This window comes from Rhododendron vialii, chromosome 10a (genome assembly GCF_030253575.1).
Source record: "Rhododendron vialii isolate Sample 1 chromosome 10a, ASM3025357v1".
NCBI classification, from domain to species: domain Eukaryota; kingdom Viridiplantae; phylum Streptophyta; class Magnoliopsida; order Ericales; family Ericaceae; genus Rhododendron; species Rhododendron vialii.
In genome coordinates this window covers 3011670-3033549 of record NC_080566.1, presented here as the reverse complement: position 1 = coordinate 3033549, position 21880 = coordinate 3011670, and the positions used below count along the sequence as shown (strand labels likewise).

At 36.6% G+C, this 21880-nt stretch overlaps 3 protein-coding genes across 3 annotated transcripts; 2 read left to right on the top strand and 1 right to left on the bottom strand.

The window, feature by feature from the left end:
- The first annotated feature begins 526 nt into the window (after window positions 1–526).
- Window positions 527–7552, top strand: LOC131304684 (probable leucine-rich repeat receptor-like protein kinase At1g35710). The gene is made up of 4 exons (XM_058332017.1): window positions 527–590; window positions 6948–7085; window positions 7160–7391; window positions 7450–7552. Exons 1-4 carry the CDS (start codon window positions 527–529, stop codon window positions 7550–7552), a joined length of 537 nt encoding a protein of 178 aa, XP_058188000.1.
- A 3250-nt stretch (window positions 7553–10802) lies between these two features.
- On the top strand, window positions 10803–13568 carry LOC131303912 (MDIS1-interacting receptor like kinase 2-like). The gene is made up of 2 exons (XM_058330975.1): window positions 10803–12982; window positions 13058–13568. Exons 1-2 carry the CDS (start codon window positions 10969–10971, stop codon window positions 13405–13407), a joined length of 2364 nt encoding a protein of 787 aa, XP_058186958.1. The 5' UTR covers window positions 10803–10968; the 3' UTR covers window positions 13408–13568.
- Window positions 13569–17536: 3968 nt separating this feature from the next.
- LOC131304683 (uncharacterized) lies at window positions 17537–18139 on the bottom strand. The gene has a single exon (XM_058332016.1). The coding sequence runs from the start codon at window positions 18137–18139 to the stop codon at window positions 17537–17539; it is 603 nt and encodes a 200-aa protein (XP_058187999.1).
- Between the last annotated feature and the right edge of the window lie 3741 nt (window positions 18140–21880).

The following is a 21880-nucleotide window of genomic DNA, read 5'->3' as shown; positions in this document are numbered from 1 at the left end:
CGCCTCCCATTGGGTGGAAGAGTCGATCTTTTTCGGAATGCTTTGGACCACTTTCTGCCCGTTCGAGCCGTGAAGGAAGTGTGTGTCCGTTGCGGTTAGGTACTTTCCGTGGCAACTTTTGAAGCGCAAGTACCTCTCCGTCTCGAAGAATTGAACCGACCATATCGCATTCTTCGACAAACCATCGCGGTCAAGGGATACGGATTCTTGGTCATCCTCCGCCACCAAATACTTATCCTTGTGGCTTAATTTTACCGTGATTGCTTTTAGGAAAAAGGTCCATCTGATCGATTCTGCAATTGATAAATCGAAATTGAACAAAGGCGAAATCACAAAAAGACGGAATTGGAATTTGCTTGGCGTTACCTCGATCTGAATTTATAATTGATCGAAGAAACGAGGGGAGGGGAGAGGAGAGGGATGGGAAACCAATGGCTCGTCAGGTCGATAATTCGGGCGGATGAAATGTTTGGCGTGAAGTTTGAGAGTAAAACCCTCCCTAATTATACTACATTTGAGTGTAGCTATGTTGGGTGGCAAACTTGAGATGATTGCTGGATATCCTCTTTTATTTTACGGAAAGTCTATGGGTACATACATTCATGTACATACACATGTACATACGCACTTTAAATCTGTCTCGGGTCTTATAAAAATGATCCGAACCGTTTATATTGTTCAAAATAGTTTATTTATGGTCTTCGTAAAAAATCAACTCAACCCGATAACGGTAAAGGCATTTACGATACATCCAACTTTGCTTTAGAATTCAGGTCTGGATTCTATAGCAAAAATGGATGTTTCATAAACGCCTTTATCGATATCGGGTTGGGTTAATTTTTTACAAAGATCATAAACAAATTATTCTGAACAAAATGAGCAGCTCGGATCTTTTTTGTAGGACTTGATACGGATTTAAAGTGCATATGTACGTGATGTATATACATGAGTGTATGTACTTAAAGTAACACTCTTTATTTTGTTTTAGCTGTTTGTTATTACTTGATTTGGGTGTGTGACCTTTTTCCTCGTACTATTTTTTTCCCTTGGTGAATGCAAAGTTTGCGTGTTTATCTTTTCGTTTTTAGTAAGTTTTTAAGCTATTAAAAGAAAGATTGAGGCTCCATCCTATTAGAACCCACAAGGCCACAATTCATCCTTGAAAACAAATCTTCATAGGTGATGGAACAAAAAAAAAAAAGATGGACCAACTGGGCTAAGCCCACATTTGGACAAAGCCCAAAGCCCACACCTTTGTCCCCTGTTATATTTTGGGAAAATGACGGCCCGGGACATGTTTTGATAATTAATACCCTTTAAGAACATGCTAAGAACAATTGTTAATGCTGAAAACGTCCTTGGCAAGTATTAATTATCAAAACATGTCATTGGCCGTCATTTTCCCTTATATTTTTTGCACTCCTTTTTTTATTTGGGTCATTTTTTCAGGTGAAATGACAATAATGGACTTTTTATGTGAACTTGAATTCATTAGCAAGGATAATTTGATAATTTTAAGTGAATAATAGTAAAAAAAAGAATGCAATATCATTAGGGAAAATGACGGCCACCGACGTGTTTGATAATTAATACTCGTCAAGGACATTTTCAGCATTAACAAATGTTCTCAGCATGTCCTTGGTGGGTATTAATTATCAAAACACGTCCTGGACCGTAATTTTCCCATATCATTAAGGGGGAGTGAGAAAATTAAATCCCCAAAATTATCAAACCTCAGTCGAATTCCCATGAGGCCACTAACTTATTTTTGGAGCCCTGGTACCTACCAAAAGAAAAAGATAAATTTACGAGGGTGTTATGGTAATATAAGTTTAGTACAAATTCTTTTTAATCAAATATGAATAGAGAAATACAACACATTAAAATTTCTTATAGAAGTAACTCTTTAAAATCTCGTTATTTCATTAGTTAGTGTTTGTCCGTCTGAGAGGGTAAAAGTACGCCATGTTCACTAAAAAACTTATTCCGAAATGCTTGATGAAACAATCTCATATATATATATATATATATATATATATATATATATATAGAGAGAGAGAGAGAGAGAGAGAGAGAGTTAGGTTCCGGTCTCTCAAAGTGTACAGAACGTAATTTTAAGGGTACCTGCGAGAAATCAACAAAAAAAATGATCGGGAAGGGCTTGATCCGAGCAGTTTATTACTGAACCGTTCAATAAAAAACTGTTCGGATCAAGTACTTCCCGATCATTTTTTTTTTGCTTATTTCTCGCAAGTACCCTTAAAATCACGTTCGGATCATCAAAAATTGTTCGGGAAATGGAAGGTCCGCACGGTAGCACCGTGCAAGATCCCTTATGGGATCCGGACTGATATATATATATTCGTTTCAGAAACTCTAGCATAATAATTCACCTCCCAAAAACATAAGAATACAAGAACACTAACATAATATTTGTAACATGGTTCATATAATTTCTAAAAAATTAATTGGTACGAGTTCTTTAAGAGACAAAATATATATCTAGCTGCAGCAATTCTTAGGGCCACGTCACCCCAACGCGTAAGAGTGTGATTCGTGTGAACCGGCTGTGGGAGTTGTAGAGAATAGTCCGAAGTGCGCGCAAGTTGGCTCGGGACACTATGCATTACCAAAACAAATAAATATATATCTAGCTGCTAGTATTTTGTACTGATATCATATATGAGCTTCTTTGCTACTCATACAATATTTTTAAACTATATGCACGCAGACGCAGTGCTATCTTGAGAAGTGAGAACTACTAACCTAACGAGAACCAACCACGTTCAAATTTAAACCGGTGGATAAATATTTACCAAGTAGTAACAAAAAGAAAGATTATCGTAAATGAACAACCCACTGTCACAAAAATTTTAAATTTAAATTAAAATCTTAAATTTATAGTATTTTAATATGAGTAATACAATTTAGCCAATCTCAAGTGATTGGAACGTAAGGCTCGATTTGGTTTGGTTTGGTTTTACAAGTTTATACATACTCAAGGTTTACATTTTAAATACTTATAAAGCAATATATACACACTCCAGGTTCGCGAATCGAGCCGAATACTATCAAGTTCAGGTTCGGTTCATTTATTATACGAACCTAAAATTGAGGGTCGGGTTTGGTTAATGTAGTACTTGAACGAACCTTTACTGAATCGAATCTCAAACAATTCACAAACGACTCGGTTCATTTCCAGTCATGGAAGTCACACATTTGACTTCATACTAAATTTGGTGGGGTAGGCTTTCGAATTATCGTCATAGGGGTTATAAATTTCATGCTAATTAAAGGAGAAAACAGGTTTTGTAGTGCACTACAAGTCTACAAGGTATAGTGTATTTGGGTAAGTTTTATCAACGTCTTATTATCATCGTGATGTAAATTATTCAATTTTTATGACTTCTGACTAGATCGTCGAGGAAAAATTCAAATTGATTGAATATTTGTGTTTCTTTGGTTTGGTCTGACAACATTAATTTTAAAAAATCGATAGTCAATGTATACTAATAAAACACTTTAATTGTAAGTTTTTTTTTTTCTTTTGTCGAAGAGTACACATCAACGGCATTAGGAGATAGTCCACAATGTTCCAAAGACTTTCCATAATTTTGAACTACAAACAGTCTTAATAAAGCTCGAACCTGACCTCCTACAAAAGGACCAGAAAATACTATTAGGCTATAAGAGCATCAGCAGTGGAATAAGCAAATATGAATAATCAAAACATGCCACATCAGATTTTGATTATCCATTTAGAAGTTGCTAAAGTTAGTAATGTCAAATCCCACATTGGTTATTTTTTGCCCATAATCAAAACCAATGAGCCCTCCAAACTTTTTCTCTTTATTTCATGCATATTTTTGAAAAAGTGATTTGTGAAGGAAAAAAAAAACAATTTATGTTAGAAACAGTTAAAAAAAAAGTTTTTCAAAAAACGCACTTTGTTCACTTAAAAATTGTAAATACAATTTTGAGAAATTTTGAAAGAATTATATTTACACAAATAGTTTTGAAATTTAAAAAATTATAAATACAATTTTTTAAAAACATATTTTTTGTAAAAACAGTTTTCTATAAAAGAGTTTTGAAATTTCAAAAACAGAATTTTGAAAAACACACTTTCTTTACCTATAGTTTTTAAAATTTTTGAAAAAGTTGTTTTTTGTAAAAAAAAATTCTGAAAAAAACAGAAAAAAATATCTAAAAGTTACAGGTTTTTAAAATTATTTTTTGAAAACATTGTTGAGAGAGAGAGAGAGAGAGAGAGAGAGAGAGAGACAAAAAGTTTTTGTGTAATATTGGTGTACTTGATTGAAAGATAAAATTTGGTTATTGACAAAATATTGCTAGTTTTGATTATTGAAGAGCCAAAATTTGATGAGTTGTTAAGAGGTTATTAAATTTGGTTATTCCAATGTAAGTACTTTTTTAATCCAACATTGCTAACTTTAACAATTTTTTGTTTTGCTTATTCCACTGCGGATGCTCTAAGGCCTTTGGCAAACACATTTGTAAGTTGAATGTATCTTGATCGGGTTCGAGATGTGATTGACTGAGAAATTTTTTGGTGCCGGATGGGTATATCACATGCATGTAGTACCCGTTTGGCACATCTGAGCCATCCAATATATTTTTGGATTGCTCGGATTGAAACCTTCTCTCCTCTCACCCCAATACTTTTTCTTTTTTTTTTCTTTCTCCAAATCCGAACCGTTCAAAAAGACAATAACCGGCCCAGATACACACCGAACGAACACCACTTGGTACGCAGCCAGCATTGAAAAGTCCTTCTGATTTATGAAACGGTGTGATGGGGAGTAACCCCAGATAACTTGTTAGTGGACGGCAACAGTAATTAATGGGACTTTACTTTTGATAATGTGCACATTTAATTTTAATGCTTTTTATTTTTTTTATTGTGGGATATACATAGGGACAAATATCTTTCTTGGCCTTTTAACTAAGATCAAATTTTTATAGGAACAAGATAAATTGGTATGTAAAAAAAAGGAGCGATTTTCTCATTCCCCTTTCGATATCACACACTGAAGGAGTTTACGGTTTGTACTCATGTATATTGATTCACAACAGTTTATATTTCAACTTAATCAAACAATTGAAAAGGCAATATATATACACACATTCAATTTGTAAAAAAGCTAGCTTATTAAAGTAAACAGGTTAAACTTTTTTTACACCAAAAATATACAATTGTATGGGATTAATAGTGATCGGACAAATCATATTACACCGTCATGATACTGTGCATCTCATATTTTGTGGGATTATATATTACTACCGTGTTCAATCCAAGTCTAAATATTTCAACCAAACATTATATATGCGGTATGTATGTAGTGCAATCCGATACTCATACACGGTCTAGTAAATGGGTCCTATACGTAGATATACATACAAGAATAGATACATGCCAATATTTTTTTTTACGGAAAAATATTTGCTTTTTTTAAATTCATCAATTTGATTTTGGACATTTTACCTCTAGGTCCATAAAATAGAAAGTAATAACCACCGGGTCTCCTCTAATTAACGAAAACTAAAACCCTATGAAAGCACCTAAAACCCTAAACACTGGAAGTGCCTAACTCCTAGGGCACCTTATGAAAGTGTCTAAACCCCTAGGGTACCCTATGAAAATTTCTAAACCCTTAGGGTACCCTATGAAAGTGTCCAAACCGTTAAAACTCTATAATAAGAAAATGCACCATAAAACTCCTATGAAAGTGCGTAAACCTAAACCCTATGGCTCTATGAAAGCGTCTAAACCTAAACTCTAAGGTATCCTAAGACTGAAAACTTTAAGGTACCCTAAAATCCTAGGGTACTCTAAGATTTTAGGGTACCCACTAGGGTACCATAAAACCCTAGCATACCCTAAAACCCTAGGGTGACACTTCCATTAATAGTAAATGTACTTTTATAAAAGTGGATCTAGTGGTAATTAAGTATTTCATCTCTTCTTAATATGAATTAAATGTCACTTTTCTGTACTTAGAAGTAAAAATCTCTTTGATTGAGCTTTTAAGAGTGATTGACGGGATTTAGTTCAAAGTTGATTGAGAAAAAGATTTATAAGAAATTTAAGTTGTTTTTATAATTATCCTCATGTGATCCGAATGCTATTTTTCAATTTTTTGATATTTGAGTCTGGAGCTACATTTCAAATTGGCATAAAAGCCAAATAATCTCCTTTCTTTCGTCATCATCTTATTAGCATTCACAAGCATTGTGCCCGTTCGATGCACAAGAAAAAAAAAATCACATTGGTGTTTTTTTTCAGGCCCGTGTATCAAACGGACGGGCACAATAGTATTTGATAAAAAAAATATAGTTCATTTTTTTTCTATCCCGTGTTTGATACACGTTAGCATTGTTCACATTCTATGCAATGAAAGAAATATGAGTGGTAGTGAATGAGTCTGGGCCATCATGTGGTGGTGTTCTAAAGGAATATAATACTCATTCCATCCCGATTTGTTTGTCCTTTTTTTTGACTTTTTGAGAGCGTTTGACCTCCAAAAAAATTGTCTATAATTTTCAATTTATAATGTTTTTAATATGCAATATGAATATGATTTGATAGATCTCAATTAGTTTTATTATACAAAATCTTCAAAATCATAAAAAAACATTATAAAATGGAAGATATAAGTGTATTTTTTGAAAGACACGAATTTTGACAATTTGACAAACAAATCGAGATGGAGGGAGTAATTTTTTTCTCCATATTCACACCCCCTCCCCATGTCTCTCTCTCTCTCTCTCTCTCTCTCTCTCTCTCTCTCTCTCTCTCTCTCTCTCTCTCTCTAACAAAAACAATCAAAAATCTAGAAAATTAAGATTCAAGGATTAAATGTTTGAAGGCAAAACACATTTGCATAAGATATTGATTGATTGATTTCAAACGACCTCAATCTAAGGATCAATATCAAGCAACAACATTTTGTTGAACTCTCGATTGAAGGCTCATGTTGCTGACTTCGGAACTGTGAGACTGTTGCATCCCGATTCATCAAACCCAACCGTTATTACAGGAACTTACGAATATATAGCACCAGGTTCGAGTACTGCCTTTTTTTATCAAAGCAAACATCTATGGTTATTTTTAAAATCCATCTCCATGTTTGTGCAGAACTTGCCTATACCATGGTTGTGACTGAAAAGTGCGATGTTTATAGCTTAGGAGTTATGGCACTAGAAACGATAATGGGAAGGCATCCGGGAGACCTCCTATCGTCCCTGATGTCACCTCCTAGCGAAAACATGATGATAACCAACGTCCTAGATCCATGCCTTCTGGCTCCAACTAATCCAATAGTTGCGGGGAATATTGTTGTAGCTACTACAATGGCATTCGCTACATCGTGAGCCTAGGTCTCGACCATCAATGCTACGTGTGTCTCAAGAGTTTTTATCTTGTAGGAAGGCTCTAGCTGAACCCTTTTGTACAGTGTCATTGTGGCATCTTTGGAATCGTAAAATGGACTTTGTCCACCAATCAAATGAGCAAGTGATCAATGCCTGATGTAGACACATGGAGGTCCAATTTCATGATCAACTGGATCGATCGAAGTCTCGGAAGTCCAAACGTTGGTTAATTGCAAATTACCTGATTAGTCAAATTTTGGACGAGCTACGATCGGGCCCAACTTGGTGGGCTGACTTATTTTCACATTGCGGTTGTTTTTCGGCCTAATTCCTTTGTTTAGGCCTTCAATTTACATTTTTTTGCCGTTTTAAGAAAGTTTTGTTTCGTTAATAACTCTTTATCCTTAATTCTTTTTAGGTTGGTTCTTTTTGGGAAAGTCCTGTTTTTCTTTTCCGTTTTCAATTTTAGCAAAAGCCCCAATTTTCGGGACTCTTTATTTTCCGACTTTATTTTTAGGGTTTTTAGGGTTTCGGGGCTATAAAAGGGTTTGTAACCTAATGTTATGCAACTTTTGATCAATATTATTCAAATTTTGTCTCTTTCTCTCGTGGACTTGAGTTTATCATTCGTTCGATTAGTACGCAATTAATCCCTTTGTTAATTCCGCCTCGTCAATGCCCAAGTTTGAAAAGATTCACATCCTTTTAGGCCTTAGTTGTTATGACCAGTATGATTGTATTTTACAAAAAGGATCAGTTTATTCCTGGTTTGTGTCAGTGAAACAAACACTGCCTTGTGGTTTATGGTGTTGTTAAAAGGGGGAATTGGGTTTCAGCGGGAGGTGGGATAAAAAATTCCCAAGTGATGGACAAGTTTATATGAAATTGCATAAAAATGAAATGGACAAAAAGAAATTTTCCATACATGAAATGGACAAAAATATATTCCCCATACAAGGAGTCGGTTTGTAGTCGAATCTGAGTTTAAACATACGTTGCTCCTTATATGAAACTAAGTTGCCCCTTATATGGACCTAAATTTCCCCTTATTGGATCTAAATTGCCCCTTACTTGACTACTGCCAAGAACATCTACTGGATTAAGTAATTGTCATCCTCCCCCTAACCCATTCAGCTGGGAAACTCCTTGTACGGACTTAGGCTGAGTTTCTCTGGGCTTTTTGAGTTTTATCCTATTTTGTCATGTTTGATTTTTATTTTCTTCTAAATTTTTAGTTTTGCGTCAAATTTTTTTGACCTTTTGATTCATCTCGTTGAGACGAATCGGAAAGGTAAAAAAAAACTTACTTTTACCCAAATATTTTGAATAATGACCAATTTAAGCTCAAAAAGTCAAAAAAAATTGATTTTTTGAGCTTAAAAGTGGTCATTGATCAAAATATTTGGGTAAAAGTAAAAAAAAAATTACTTTTCCAATTCGTCTCAACAAATCGGAATCGGAAAGTCCAAAAAATTGATGCAAAATGAACATGTGCGAAAAACATTTAAATAAAGACAAAATGTTACTTTTAGAAAAAGTTAAGTGGAACGGGATAAGTTGTTCCTTGTATGGACCTAAGTTGCCTCAAGTAGATCCAAATTTAGTCATTCTCAGGTGCCACTTCAAAAAAATAAGGTGCAACTTAGGTCCAATAAAGGACAATTTGAATCTATACAATGGGCAACTTAGTTCCATACAAAGAGTAACTTAGGTCTAAACCTAGATTCGACTACAAACAGACTCCATGTATGGGGAAATTATTTTTTGTACATTTCATGTATGGAGAATTTATTTTTGTCCGTTTTATATATGAGAAATTTCTTTTTGTCCATTTCATTTTTATGCAATTCCAAAAAAACTTGTCCACCACTTAGGAATTTTTTACCCCACCTCCCATTGAAACCCAATTCCCCCTTGTTAAAATGTGGTCAATGGAGATAAGAAACAAACAATTTATGAAATTCGCTTCGAGTCATGTTACAATGTCGCTTGCCGAATACAGTATTCGCCCTTATGGAATTATGGTGTGCCGAATGACTAAACCAATAGCCTATTTATAAACTTATATGCACTCTTATGTGAAAAATTGTGTCTTCTGTAAACACATATTAAGAAGGGTCATGTCTTTTTGAAAGACAACTTAATCAGAAAGAATCATTGCTTTGTTCGTTTTGATACTTTACTTTCTTTTAACTTTGTTTTCTAATCACGATCCTATATTTTTATCCAATCATTATCATATTTCTCTAATTATTAATTTCATTTCTCTCTATATTCTCTTCACTCATTATCTTATTTCTCTCTCCACCCATTACCAAAATTAAAATACCCAAAGTTACCAAACGGACAAGGGCTATATCTTTTAGAAGGCACTCTTTCATGAAAACAATCAATTAGGAATGATCATGCCTCTTGGAATAACCCACACATTCATATCCTTCCTAACAATCGCAACTCCTTCTAATAAGCATATCTTAAATTAACAGGTATCATAATTATTCACATAAAGTCAAATAACCCATTTAAAAAAGTGTCGCAACTTTCGGCAAAAAAACCCACTCTCAGCATTTTTATTTTAAAGAAATCTCCAGACATCTTTACTTGATAAAAGTAGTCCTTGACTTGAATGATGACTTGATAGGGCACAAATGAGAGAGAAAAACGTGAATCATAAAAAGGTGGAGAGAGAGAAACGTGAATCACAAAATGGGTAGTGCTATAGGTACATCAAGCTCCGTACAGCAGGCGTACATAGATCAATTTTGTGCCCATCTCGAATTCTACAAAGATGATCGAAGCCGTTCATTTTGTTCAAAATAAATTGTTTAGGATCCTTGTAAAAAACATCTTAATCTGATATCGGTAAATGCATTTACAAATCGGATTCAGGCCAAATAGGCACAAAGTTGTATGATTCAGAAATTCAGGACAAATTCTGAAGCAAAGTTGTATGATTCATAAACACTCTTACCAATATCGGATTTAGATTATTTTTTATAGGGGTCTTAAAAAAAATAATTTGAACAAAATAAGCGGCTCCGATCATTTTTGTGGAATCCAAAACGGGCGTAAAATGAATCTGTGCGTGGCTGCTATACAAGGGTTGTTGTACCTTAGCATTTCTGATCACAAAAAGCTGGTGATGTGAAAGCATTATTCATTTTACCGTTATACATTACTTCTGCACGGGTAAATGAAAAACAGAGAGTCAAGCTAAAGTCGGCGGCTGTTTTTTAATTTGGCCTCCTTTGTAACAGTGATCAATTAACCCGTGCGCGCAGTCATCTCAAGTTAATACCGCGTATTTGTGGTTCTATATGTAAAAGCTCGCTTTCTCTATTAACTTTCTGCGCACATTCGCTATCCAAACACACAACATTAAGAGAGCGCAATCAATGGTGGTACTCAAGCTGTCATTCGAAACGTGCCTATCAAGTCCGACTTGTCTCAATCAAACTAATTTTTGACGACATATTCTTCTTTGCAATTGTTCTACGACTTGTCTCGATCAAATCATTGTTCTCTGCATCCATTCGTCAATATTTTGCTTCTACAATAACCACGCATTAAATTATGGGTAATAATACCATATCCTCATCCGTTTATTCTGTTATGCTCCTAGCAATAAGCATGGCAACTTTATTTCCAGTTCCATCATCCGCAAAATTATCATCGTCGTCGTCGATTTCATCTTCGGCAGAGGCGAAAGCTATGCTGAATAGTGGTTGGTGGGGAAACTTTTCTTCAAAAAATCCTTGCTACTTGGATGGCATCAAATGCAATAAAGCAGGAAGTATCATTCGGATGGAAGTTCAATACAATTCATACCGAGATCGAAGGCTTGCAGACATGAATTGGTCTTCCTTGCCAAATCTTGAATATCTTAATCTCAGTCGGTCTGGCTTTATTGGGGGAATTCCGGGTGAAATTGGTATTCTCTCAAAGCTCACCCACCTTGACCTTTATTTAAATCCTGATCTTCAAGGTGTTCTACCTCCTTCCCTGGGAAACCTGACCCGATTAGTCCACCTGGACTTAGAGGAGACGAATATCGAAGGTCCAATCCCTTCATCTATTGGAAATCTAAGTGCTCTTGCCTATTTGTCTCTCTATTCCAATCAACTCAGTGGCTGCATCCCTCAAGAAATATGGAACCTAAAGAATTTGAAGGTAATGGATATGGGTACCAACATCTTTAATGGTTCAATCCCCTCATCTATTGGTCATTTATCCAATCTGACCTATTTGTATCTCGATTCAAATCAACTCAGCGGTCCCATCCCTCGTGAAATAGGTAAGCTGAAGTATTTGGTAAAGTTGCATATTTCTCTTAACAACCTTGATGGTCCAATCCCATCATCTATTGGAAATTTAAGTTCTCTTACCCATTTGTTTCTCAATTCAAATCAACTCCGCAGCTCAATCCCACTAGAAATAGGCAACCTAGCAAATTTGGTGGCGATGAATTTGAGTTTCAACATCCTTAATGGTCCTATCCCGTATATCATTTCTGAATTGAAGAACCTGAAGGTTTTGCAGCTCTCTGATAATTTGCTTAGTGGGCATATACCAATGCAGATAGGAGGACTCTGCAGTTTGGAGTATTTGAGTTTACGTAGAAATGACTTAATTGGAGCCATACCCAGTGGGCTTACATATTTGCCACAACTGCAGCACTTGGATCTCTCCCACAATAATCTCTCTGGAAAAATCCCTGTTTGTCTTTGTTTATTAACAACTCTCAACTTGTCATACAACCGTCTCGAGGGTCAAATCCCATATAGATCTCGAAATGATTGTTCTGAGGTTTGCTATCTTGGCAAATATTCCTCCAATTGTTTAACCTACAAGGTCAAGAAAGAAAAGAGAACAATGATACTCACTCTTGTCGTTCCCCTCCTTAGCACGATTTTTCTTTCCTTTCTGGGGATTCTTGTGTGCTTTTGTTTCTGTAAGCGCCAAAAAATCCAAAGAGAGGCAAGAGCAATGAATCACGGGGATATTTGCTCCATATGGAATTACGATGGAAGAATTGCATATGAAGACATCATCAAAGCAACAAATGACTTCGACATCAAATATTGCATTGGAACAGGCGGATATGGCAGTGTGTACAGAGCTCAGTTGCCAAGTGGAAAAGTAGTTGCCTTGAAGAAACTTCATCGGTTGGAAGCAGAAGACCCTGCATTCGACCATTCTTTCAGAAATGAGGTCCAAATGTTGACAAATGTACGACACAAAAACATTGTGAAGCTTTACGGATTTTGTTTGCACAACAGATGCATGTTCTTGGTGTACGAGTATATGGAAAAAGGAAGTTTATTTTGTGGCTTGCGATTCGATGTCGAAGCTTGTGAAATTGGATGGACCCAAAGGATAAACATCGTTGAAGGAATGGCACATGCTTTATCCTACTTGCATCATGATTGCACCCCTCCAATTGTACATCGAGACATATCGAGCAACAACATTCTTTTGAACTCTCAACAGGAGGCTTTCGTCGCCGACTTCGGAACTGCGAGACTGTTGAATCCTGATTCATCCAACCAAACCGTAATTGCTGGCACTTATGGATATATTGCACCAGGTACGAGTATCACCTTTGTTTTATCTAAGCAAACGTCTTTGGTTATTTTTAAAATCCATCTATGTGTTTGTGCAGAACTTGCTTATACCATGGTTGTGACTGAAAAGTGTGATGTTTATAGTTTTGGAGTGGTGGCACTAGAAACCATTATGGGAAGGCATCCGGGAGACTTTATATCATCATTGATGTCACCTCTTAGTGAAAACATGATGATAATTGATGTCTTAGATCCTCGCCTTCCGGTACCTACGAATCCTATGGTTGCCGGGGACATTGTTCTAGTTGCTACAATGGCATTTGCATGTTTACATCCTGAGCCCAGATCTCGACCAACAATGCTACGCCTGTCTCAAGAGTTTCTTTCTCGTAGGAAGGCTCTAGCTTCACCCTTCGTACAGTTTCACTACTGCAGCTTCGGAACATGAACTATGTCCAACTTTCGAATGAAGTGATCAGTGCCCAAGTTTGAAAAGAGTCTCGATTACTTTTGAGGCCTCGGTTGTTATGACCATTACATATGTATCTTCTTTATTTTTTTGCACCATTCATGAATAGAGAAACACTCTCAGCTCGTATTTTTTATGAAGCTTAAATTAATATCATTAAGGCACGTGCACGGGTCGGAATATGAGCCAACCTGGTTCAGTGAACATAATCAGAAGTATTTTTATGTTTTTTGTGTGGTTATATTGATCAGTCCAAGCCGAATAAAGATGGAAAACATGTTGTTTCCTTTCCATTTCTCTAATTTGCGGCAAGTGCATGTTAAAGCAAATATACAAGAACTGATTTGTCATAGACGCTTCGTAAACCATGATAACAGATCATCCTTTTGGTTTGAGAATTATTGTGGAACAACCCATTTCAACTATCTTGTTGACAGGAAACAGAATATTTTTCCTTTGTGTAGATAGATATAAATCCTGCTCATTCTTTTTCGGTTGCATGTTTAAATAGTGTTTTGATTTCCTGTTTTATACATTTCCTTAGTGAAAGGATGAGATGCTTCTCTTTTGTTTAGTTATCACCATTACTTGCTTAGTTGCAACTGCTGAATCTGAATTCCACATAATTTGTGAGGATATTGTCAGGTTTTGTGCTTTTTTTTGCACTTGCGTAGTTGCCTGAATAAGAAATCTCAATATGTTGGATACCGAACTAGTTGAGCTACAGAATAAAAGTGCAGATTATGGCACAATTTTTTCGTTTACTTCATTTGCTATGTATTTATATGCTTATTGATTTTGATGTCTCTTGAAGATGAATGGGGAATCCCTTGACAAAGTTTTGAGCTCTACTCATACGACTGTATATATCACTCTTTCTATGGGTCCTCGTGCCATTTTCAAACTTGGCATTCGAACCAAGTTTGCCGCCCTCAGTAGAATATTTCCTCAAATCGGATGTGTAAAGGTCGAAATCTTCATCCGTGCCAAGGCGGCCAGGTTTTCCATCTGATGATTATTTGCTTATTCACGAGGATGATATCTTGTTCAGTCAAAGTGTGGTCCTGCAAACATTAATCAGATTGCTAGCTCATGCGCATGCTACATTGACTCTTCGATTTTCTCTGTTGTTGCCTTGTCCTTCAGATATGACTTGCATAAGGCAGTTGGATATGTTTCTGTACCACGGTGACACCCATATCCAATTTAATTACCCTTGGAGCATGGTAAAACAACTTACCGTTGTTTTGAAAGTAAATCATTTTCAGCCATATCATGGAAAATATTTTACCGTGGAAAATGTTTTCCAACTTTTTGTCCAACCAAACAAGGAAAAATAAGTAAAATATTTTATGTCCAAACAAACGGAGCCTAGCTAGAAAAGAAACTTGCACAACGGAGCTAGGAGTGCTAGGATGTGGGCATGGTCCTTGGTCTCAGCTGTGTCCTTGGGGGAGACTTCCTCGGGAAGACCGATTGCCCAAGGGGACTCCAAAAATGAAAGCTTGGTTTTCATTTGACCAAGAAAAAAAAAAAATTCTGATGAGGACGTACTCGACATAGTTTGTTTAGCTATTGCTTGATAAAACTGTAGTTCACTTCAAAGTGATCTGTAAAAATGATGGCCACATCGTTGTGATTTAATTGCATGTTACATTTTAGAATTGAATAAGAATCGGATTCTTAAACTTTCAGTCGTACATGCTTGGTCGTAGGCACGTTTTGGGAATGTTTGTTGATTGATCACCATTGAGTGATTTTTCTTAAGGGCTTGTGGACCGCTAATATGGGGAAAGTTTTTGCGGGAGAGGTGGTTTGCGAGGAGGACCACGCTACACGTTATTAAAAGAGAAAGACTACTAAACTTGAGAAGCCTTAGGTCATTTGATGACAATTACATTTGAAGGCACAGGGAAAATTCGTACATTTATGAGTTCTCTCTAAGATGTGAAAACGATCACCACATCGATGTGATTTAATCAATTGTGTTTACATGTATTTCTAGCCGTTGGATCATGTGAAAATACTAAGATGTGAAAATACTAGATAAAGGAGCAATGGTATACTAATTTGCTATTCCGCAGCAGGGCCAATACTGAAGTGGCAATACTTTTTTGTGTTTTCTAAACTAGCTGGTGTTCTTTCGTATTGGCCCTTTCCTATTCGAAAGGCCAAGGACCGAATCCATGCTAGTCGCGCTAGCACCACATGCTATGTAGTATTCATATGCCCATATTTTGATGAATTTCCAGCCGTCGGTTCATGTGAAAGCACGAATATATGGAAATCTCAAGGCATGCCTCGAGGGCTAGAAACACATAAAAGGCGGTGCGGAGAACCTAGTGCCGGTCACACCCAATGCGTGGAAGACGGAGAGCCAGCACTAGTGCCTAAGGGAAGACCACAATTTACTAAAGAATAAGCTTCATCTTAGATTTTGCAAAGAGGCTTTTCAATTCATCAAGTCATTTTGTGCTATTGATGCTCGAGACAAGCCTTTAGTTTTTCAATAAGTGATCTTTCTTCCCCCGAGATTTACCACCAACTTCAACAGCTCTAAATTAGCAAACGCATCCATGTTGTTGTGACAATCCTATGATTGCCGGGGACATTGTTCTAATTGCTACAATAGCATTCGCATGCTTACGTCTTGATCGCCCAAATCTCGACCAACGATGCTACGCCTGTCCCAAGAGTTTCTTTCTCGTAGGAAGGCTCTAGCTTCCTCCATTCTCACAATTTCACTACTGCAGCTTTGTAATCAGAACATGGACAAATCCACCAATCAAATGAGCAAGTGATCAGTGCCAAAACTTGAAAAGATTCACATCCTTTTCAGGACTTAGCTGTAATGATCCCAGTATGAATGTATTTTAAGACAAGGACCAGTTTATTCCTGGTTTGTGTCAGTGAAACAAATACTGCCTTGTGGTTTATGGTGTTGTTAAATGTGGTCAATGGAGATGAGAATTCGTGCACACATACATACTTAACTACGCGCCTTTTGTGAGGTAATTTAATGACCTTAAGCAACACTATATGTTTGTAAAATGATGTTGGGAAAGACTACAATACACACCTCTTATTTGGGTGTGTATCATATGCACTCCTCAAAATGTTATGAATTATAGAGAAAATGTTACGAATCGTATTGCTAAAAAGTTACGAATCATATAAAGGTTACGAGATACATCAAAATGTTATGAATCATAATGAAAACGTTACGAATCGTATTGCTGAAAAGTTATGAATTCTAGAACAAAAGTTACGAAACACTCTAAAATGTTATGAATGAACCACAAAATAGGTGCATATGATACACATTTTTAAGGGATGTGTATTGTAGACTTTCCCTTGTATGTTAGCATTTAAATCGCAGCTATATATGTATATCCATTAATCTTCTTATTTGTGATGTGAACGTCTTCGGCAGTTGTATTGCTTGGGTGATGCACAAATTATGTCCTCACCAGCTTTGACTCATGCGTAAAGTGCTGGAGAGCTAGTTGTTCCTTGATTTTGGTCTTGATTTTATTTCTTTCATTGAGTATAGTAAGTGCTCATGGAGAGCTAGTTTTTCCGTGTATCAAACCGACGGGCACAATAGTATTTGATAAAAATATATAGTTAATTTTTTTCCTATTTCGTGTTTGATACACGCTAGTTTTGTTCACATTCTATGCAATGAAAGAAATATGTGTGGTAGTGAATGAGTATGGACCGTGGTGGTGTTCCAAAGGCATATAATAATTTTTTTCCTCCATATTCACACCCCCGCCCCATGTCTCCCTCTCCGCACGTTTCTCTCTCTCTCACAAAAACAAACAAAAATCTAGAAAATTAAAATTCAAGGTTTAAATGTTTGAAGGCAAAACACATTTGCATAAGATATTGATTGATTGATTTCAAAGGAACTCAATCTAAGGATCAATATGTTTCTTAGTGACCAAACAATCTAACATTTGGGGGAGAGACTGAGGCAGCGAGTGGCGGGATTAAATCGCTTGATTTTACTACTACAAATGAAGTATAAACGCGTCGAATTTGTAACGTTTTGACACGTCCAATTATTTATCAGGAAACAAAATAATTCTTCGGAGCCAAAATATTACACCCTGTCGAATTTCGTTTCACCTCGAGTGAATCCCATGAATCGATGCTTCACGGTTGTGAATTTGGTAGCCTTAGGTTCAAGGGTAGGCGGCGTCCTTCCTATCGGGAAGCTCGTAATCAACGTTGACTCGCGGCAAATATTTGGTGACGGCGACGACAATGATGGCGGCGTTTTTGGAGTCGCCTCGACCACCTCGACGTCCCACAAAACCTTCTCTTGCGTTCCCACTCGTTGCGGAACGTCGTGCTTCACCGAATTCCGCCACGGTGGCAAGCCCCCAATCGGCTGAAGAAAGTTCCCGTTCGGAGTCCGCAACCGCGCCGAAAAGCCGTCTCGTATCGGCTCCCATTGGGTCGAGGAGTCGAGCTTTTTCGGAATGCTTTGAACCACTCTCCGCGCATCCGATGCGGTTAGGTACTTTCCGTGGCAACTTTTGAAGCGCAAGTACCTCTCCGTCTCAAAGAACTGGACCGACCATATCGCGTTCTTCGACGAACCGTCGCGGTCGAGGGATACGGATTCTTGGTCATCCTCCGCCACCAAATACTTGTCCTTGTGGCTTAATTTTACCGTGATTGCTTTTTGGAAAAGGTCCATCTGATCGATTCTGCAATCGATGAATCGAAATTGAACAAGAGCGAAAATCACAAAAAGAAGGAATCGAAATTGCTCGGTGTTACCTCGATCAGAATATAGAAACGATCGAAACAACGAGGTGAGCTAGAGGAGAGGGATGGGAAAACGAATGGCTTGCTAGGTTTAGGGAGGAGAAACCTCCCTAATTATACATTTGAGTTTTAACTGTGTTGGGTGGCAAACTTGGGATGATTGTTGGATATACCTGTTTTATTTTAGTTGTCAGATATTACTCGATTTGAATGTCTGATCTGGTTGTTAGGCTAATTTCGGCGTTTGAATAGCATTTTTGACCTTTTCCCTCGTGCTATCTTTTTACTTCTTGATTTGAATTTCTGATCTGGTTGTTAGGCTAATTTCGCGTTTGAATATCATTTTTGACATTTTCCCTCGTGCTATTTTTTCACTTGGTGAATGCAAAGTTCGCATGTTGTGCGGGAATCGAAATAAAAACACTTGGGGTTCATTTGGATACGGGATAAGGATTAGGGGTATTATTTATGAAAATGAATAAAATAGTATGGGATATTGGTTAATAAGAGATGACCCACATTGATGTGATATTTATAAAATGAGATTAAATAGCAGGAGTAGTTGATTTGGATGATGTATTAAATATGAGGGATAAAATAATACTTGATTTGAATGAGGGATAAAATGAGAGGATAAGGTTATTTTGTACTCCCTCCATCCAGATTTAATAGTCCTTAGTTCAATTCTAATCGGATAAAAAAATAAGTTCTATCTTTCAATTAATAATGAATTTTATATCTAATATGGATCTTGTTTGATAGATCTCAATTAGTTCTATAAGACGATGTTTTTAAAATTACATAAAACATTATAAATTACAAGATATAATAGATTGAAAAGTGGCATGAATTTCCAAAAAAGATTATTAAATCTGGACGGAGGGAGTAATTGAAATGGAGGAGAGGGGGTATTATTTCGGCCTTATCCGGGGTATTAACTAATAACACTCCAAAACTTACCCATAAATAATCCTCCGCAGGGGTATTAGCCGATACAAGAGAAGAGGGGGGAAACCTAATACTCCTGCGTTTTTAGGTTACCAAACTAGGTGATAAACATGGGCCCACGGTCTTAGAAGAGGGGAAAACTAATACCCCTTCTCAATAAAACCCATCCAAACGAGCTATTAGTAAGTTCAGGTATTAAGAATGAAGATTGAGGCTCCATCCTATTAGAACCCACAATTCATCTTTGAAAATAAATCTTCATAAGTGATTTTTCTGCACTATCTTTTCTTTTTTTTTGGTTTTTTTTCAGCTGAAATGACAAAAAATGGACTTTCCATGTGAAATTGAGGAGAGTGAGTTATGTCCGGATGAGGCGGAAACCCGCCACTATCATTTGTGGGCCCTATCGTAGATTTATTGAGATAATATGAACTATTCATCTTGTAAAGCTCGCAAAATAGTATATTCACTCAATAAATTAGCTTTATCGAATATTCATAGGTATATCAAAAATTGAATTTTGGTTTATAAAACAGACGGCCTTCAGCTTTATCGAACATTCATAGGTATATCAAAAATTGATCAAAGTTGTCCGTTTTATAAACCAAAATTTATTTTTTGATATACCTATGAATGTCTAATAAAGCTGTTATTTTGCTTGACTACACTACTTTGCGAGTTCTATAAGATGAACAGTTCAGATTACCACAATAAACGTACGGTGGGCTCACAATGGGAGGCGGAAACCCTATAGTTTCCATCTCATCCGGAAATAGTTTTTTCTCTATTGTTAAAAGGGAATGTGAAAATCAATTCTCCAAAATATCAAACCCCGGCTGAATTCCCACGTGGCCACTAAAATTATTTTTGCATCCATAGTACCTACAAAAAGAAAAAGATAAATACCTAACTAGCTTTAGGTATTGTTAAGGGGTGTTATGGTTCAAATATTTGCATGTAATATAAGTTTACAACAAATTCTTTTTAATCAAATCCGAATAGAGAAATACAAAAGTATTAAAATTTCTTAAAGAAGTAACTCTTTAAATCACGCAACGTCGTTACATTAATTAGTGTCTGTCAAAAAATCGTTTGAGAAACCCTAGCATAATTCACTTCCAAAAAAAAAGAAGAAGAAAGAAGAATATAACACTAACTTAATTTTCGTAAATTGTCCATGTAATTTCTACTGTAAAAAGTTGCTATGAGTTCTTCAAGAGACGCAGTTAATATCTAGCGAATTGCCCATGCCTGCGGCACTACCCATCCCGATTGGAATTACCATTTGAATCTTGCAAGTGGCTCAAACAATAAATTGATCCATTCATGTATAGCATTTTTTTCATTTTTAGTGGCACAAAAGAGAACTACTTGAGATGTAACTCGACATATATATTGTAGCAACAACTAAGCCAACCCCTCTACTAATCTATCGACCTAGACAAACACAATTCAACTATCTACGGATAAACTAGGGAAATGGAAGGTTCTAAGTCTCGCATGTAGAAATCACCTCTGGAAGGGAATCGTCGTGGAGCTACGGTCTCCAAACACGCAAAACCTGGAAAACAAAAGACACAAAGAGAGTGTTTCAAATTTTCATGCCCGACTATCACAATAAAATGCCAATCGCTGAACCACAACCTAACAACGATAAAGAAAGTGTTTCAAAATTTTAAACTATTGAGAACTAGTAATAACCTAACGAGAAGCAATCACGTTCAAATTTAAATTTAAACCGGTGGATAAATACTTACCAAGTTGTAACAAAAGAAAGATTATCGTAAAAATGAACAACCCACTGTCACAAAGTTTGTGACCTAATCGGCATCAATCACGTTCGAAACTCAAGAAATATTCCTCATACTGTTTCTCATGTGGACGCAAAATGAGACCCGCCATATATAGTCCTATTTAATATAATTTGAGTCGTTCGATTTATAGGTCTCGGTGCAGTTTTTTCGTACGTAAAAAAAAAAAAAAACGTGTTGATTTGATCGAGCATCTCTAAGGGCTTTGCCAAATCATAATACTTCGAGGCTTACAAAATCAACGAATATTAAAATCGTGAAATGAAACCGTAATTGATCGTATTTTACGTTGCATTAGATCGAATTTTACGTCACATGGCGGATGACATTTCCACACGATCTTGCTAATTCTATAGCAAAGATTGAAATTCTAATCTTGAGCTTCGAACAGAAAATTTTAATCACATGTGAAGTGATCACAAAGTCCCAACTTCTCTAGTAGTAGTAGCCCTTACAGCTTCCTCCATATGAAAAAGTCAATGGCAGGCTGGCAGCTAATACAATACATATCACACGTGAAATTTTTGGGTGCAAATAGGGTACAATTCACGTGGTACCTGAGCACACATCCTAGCCGTCCAAATGTGTTTTGGACGGCCCAGATCCAAGCGCTCTGCATCTCACTCAGCCGACCACTCTCTCTCTCTCTTTCCCGGCCTCTAAATCCTGGCCGTCCAAAACACATTTGGACTGCTCGGATGCGCGTTGGGTACCGCCACGTGGTACCCAATTTGCACCCAAAAACTTCTAAAAAAAAAAAAAACAACTTCGAAGTCTAAACCACTTCCCCCACGACTCGGATTTTCAAAATCCCAACCGAGTCTTCGTATCCAAACTGATAACACACGTGCAAACTTGAATCACGTGTAGCCGTATAACTCGTATTTCGGCACAACCCGTATAGCCGTACA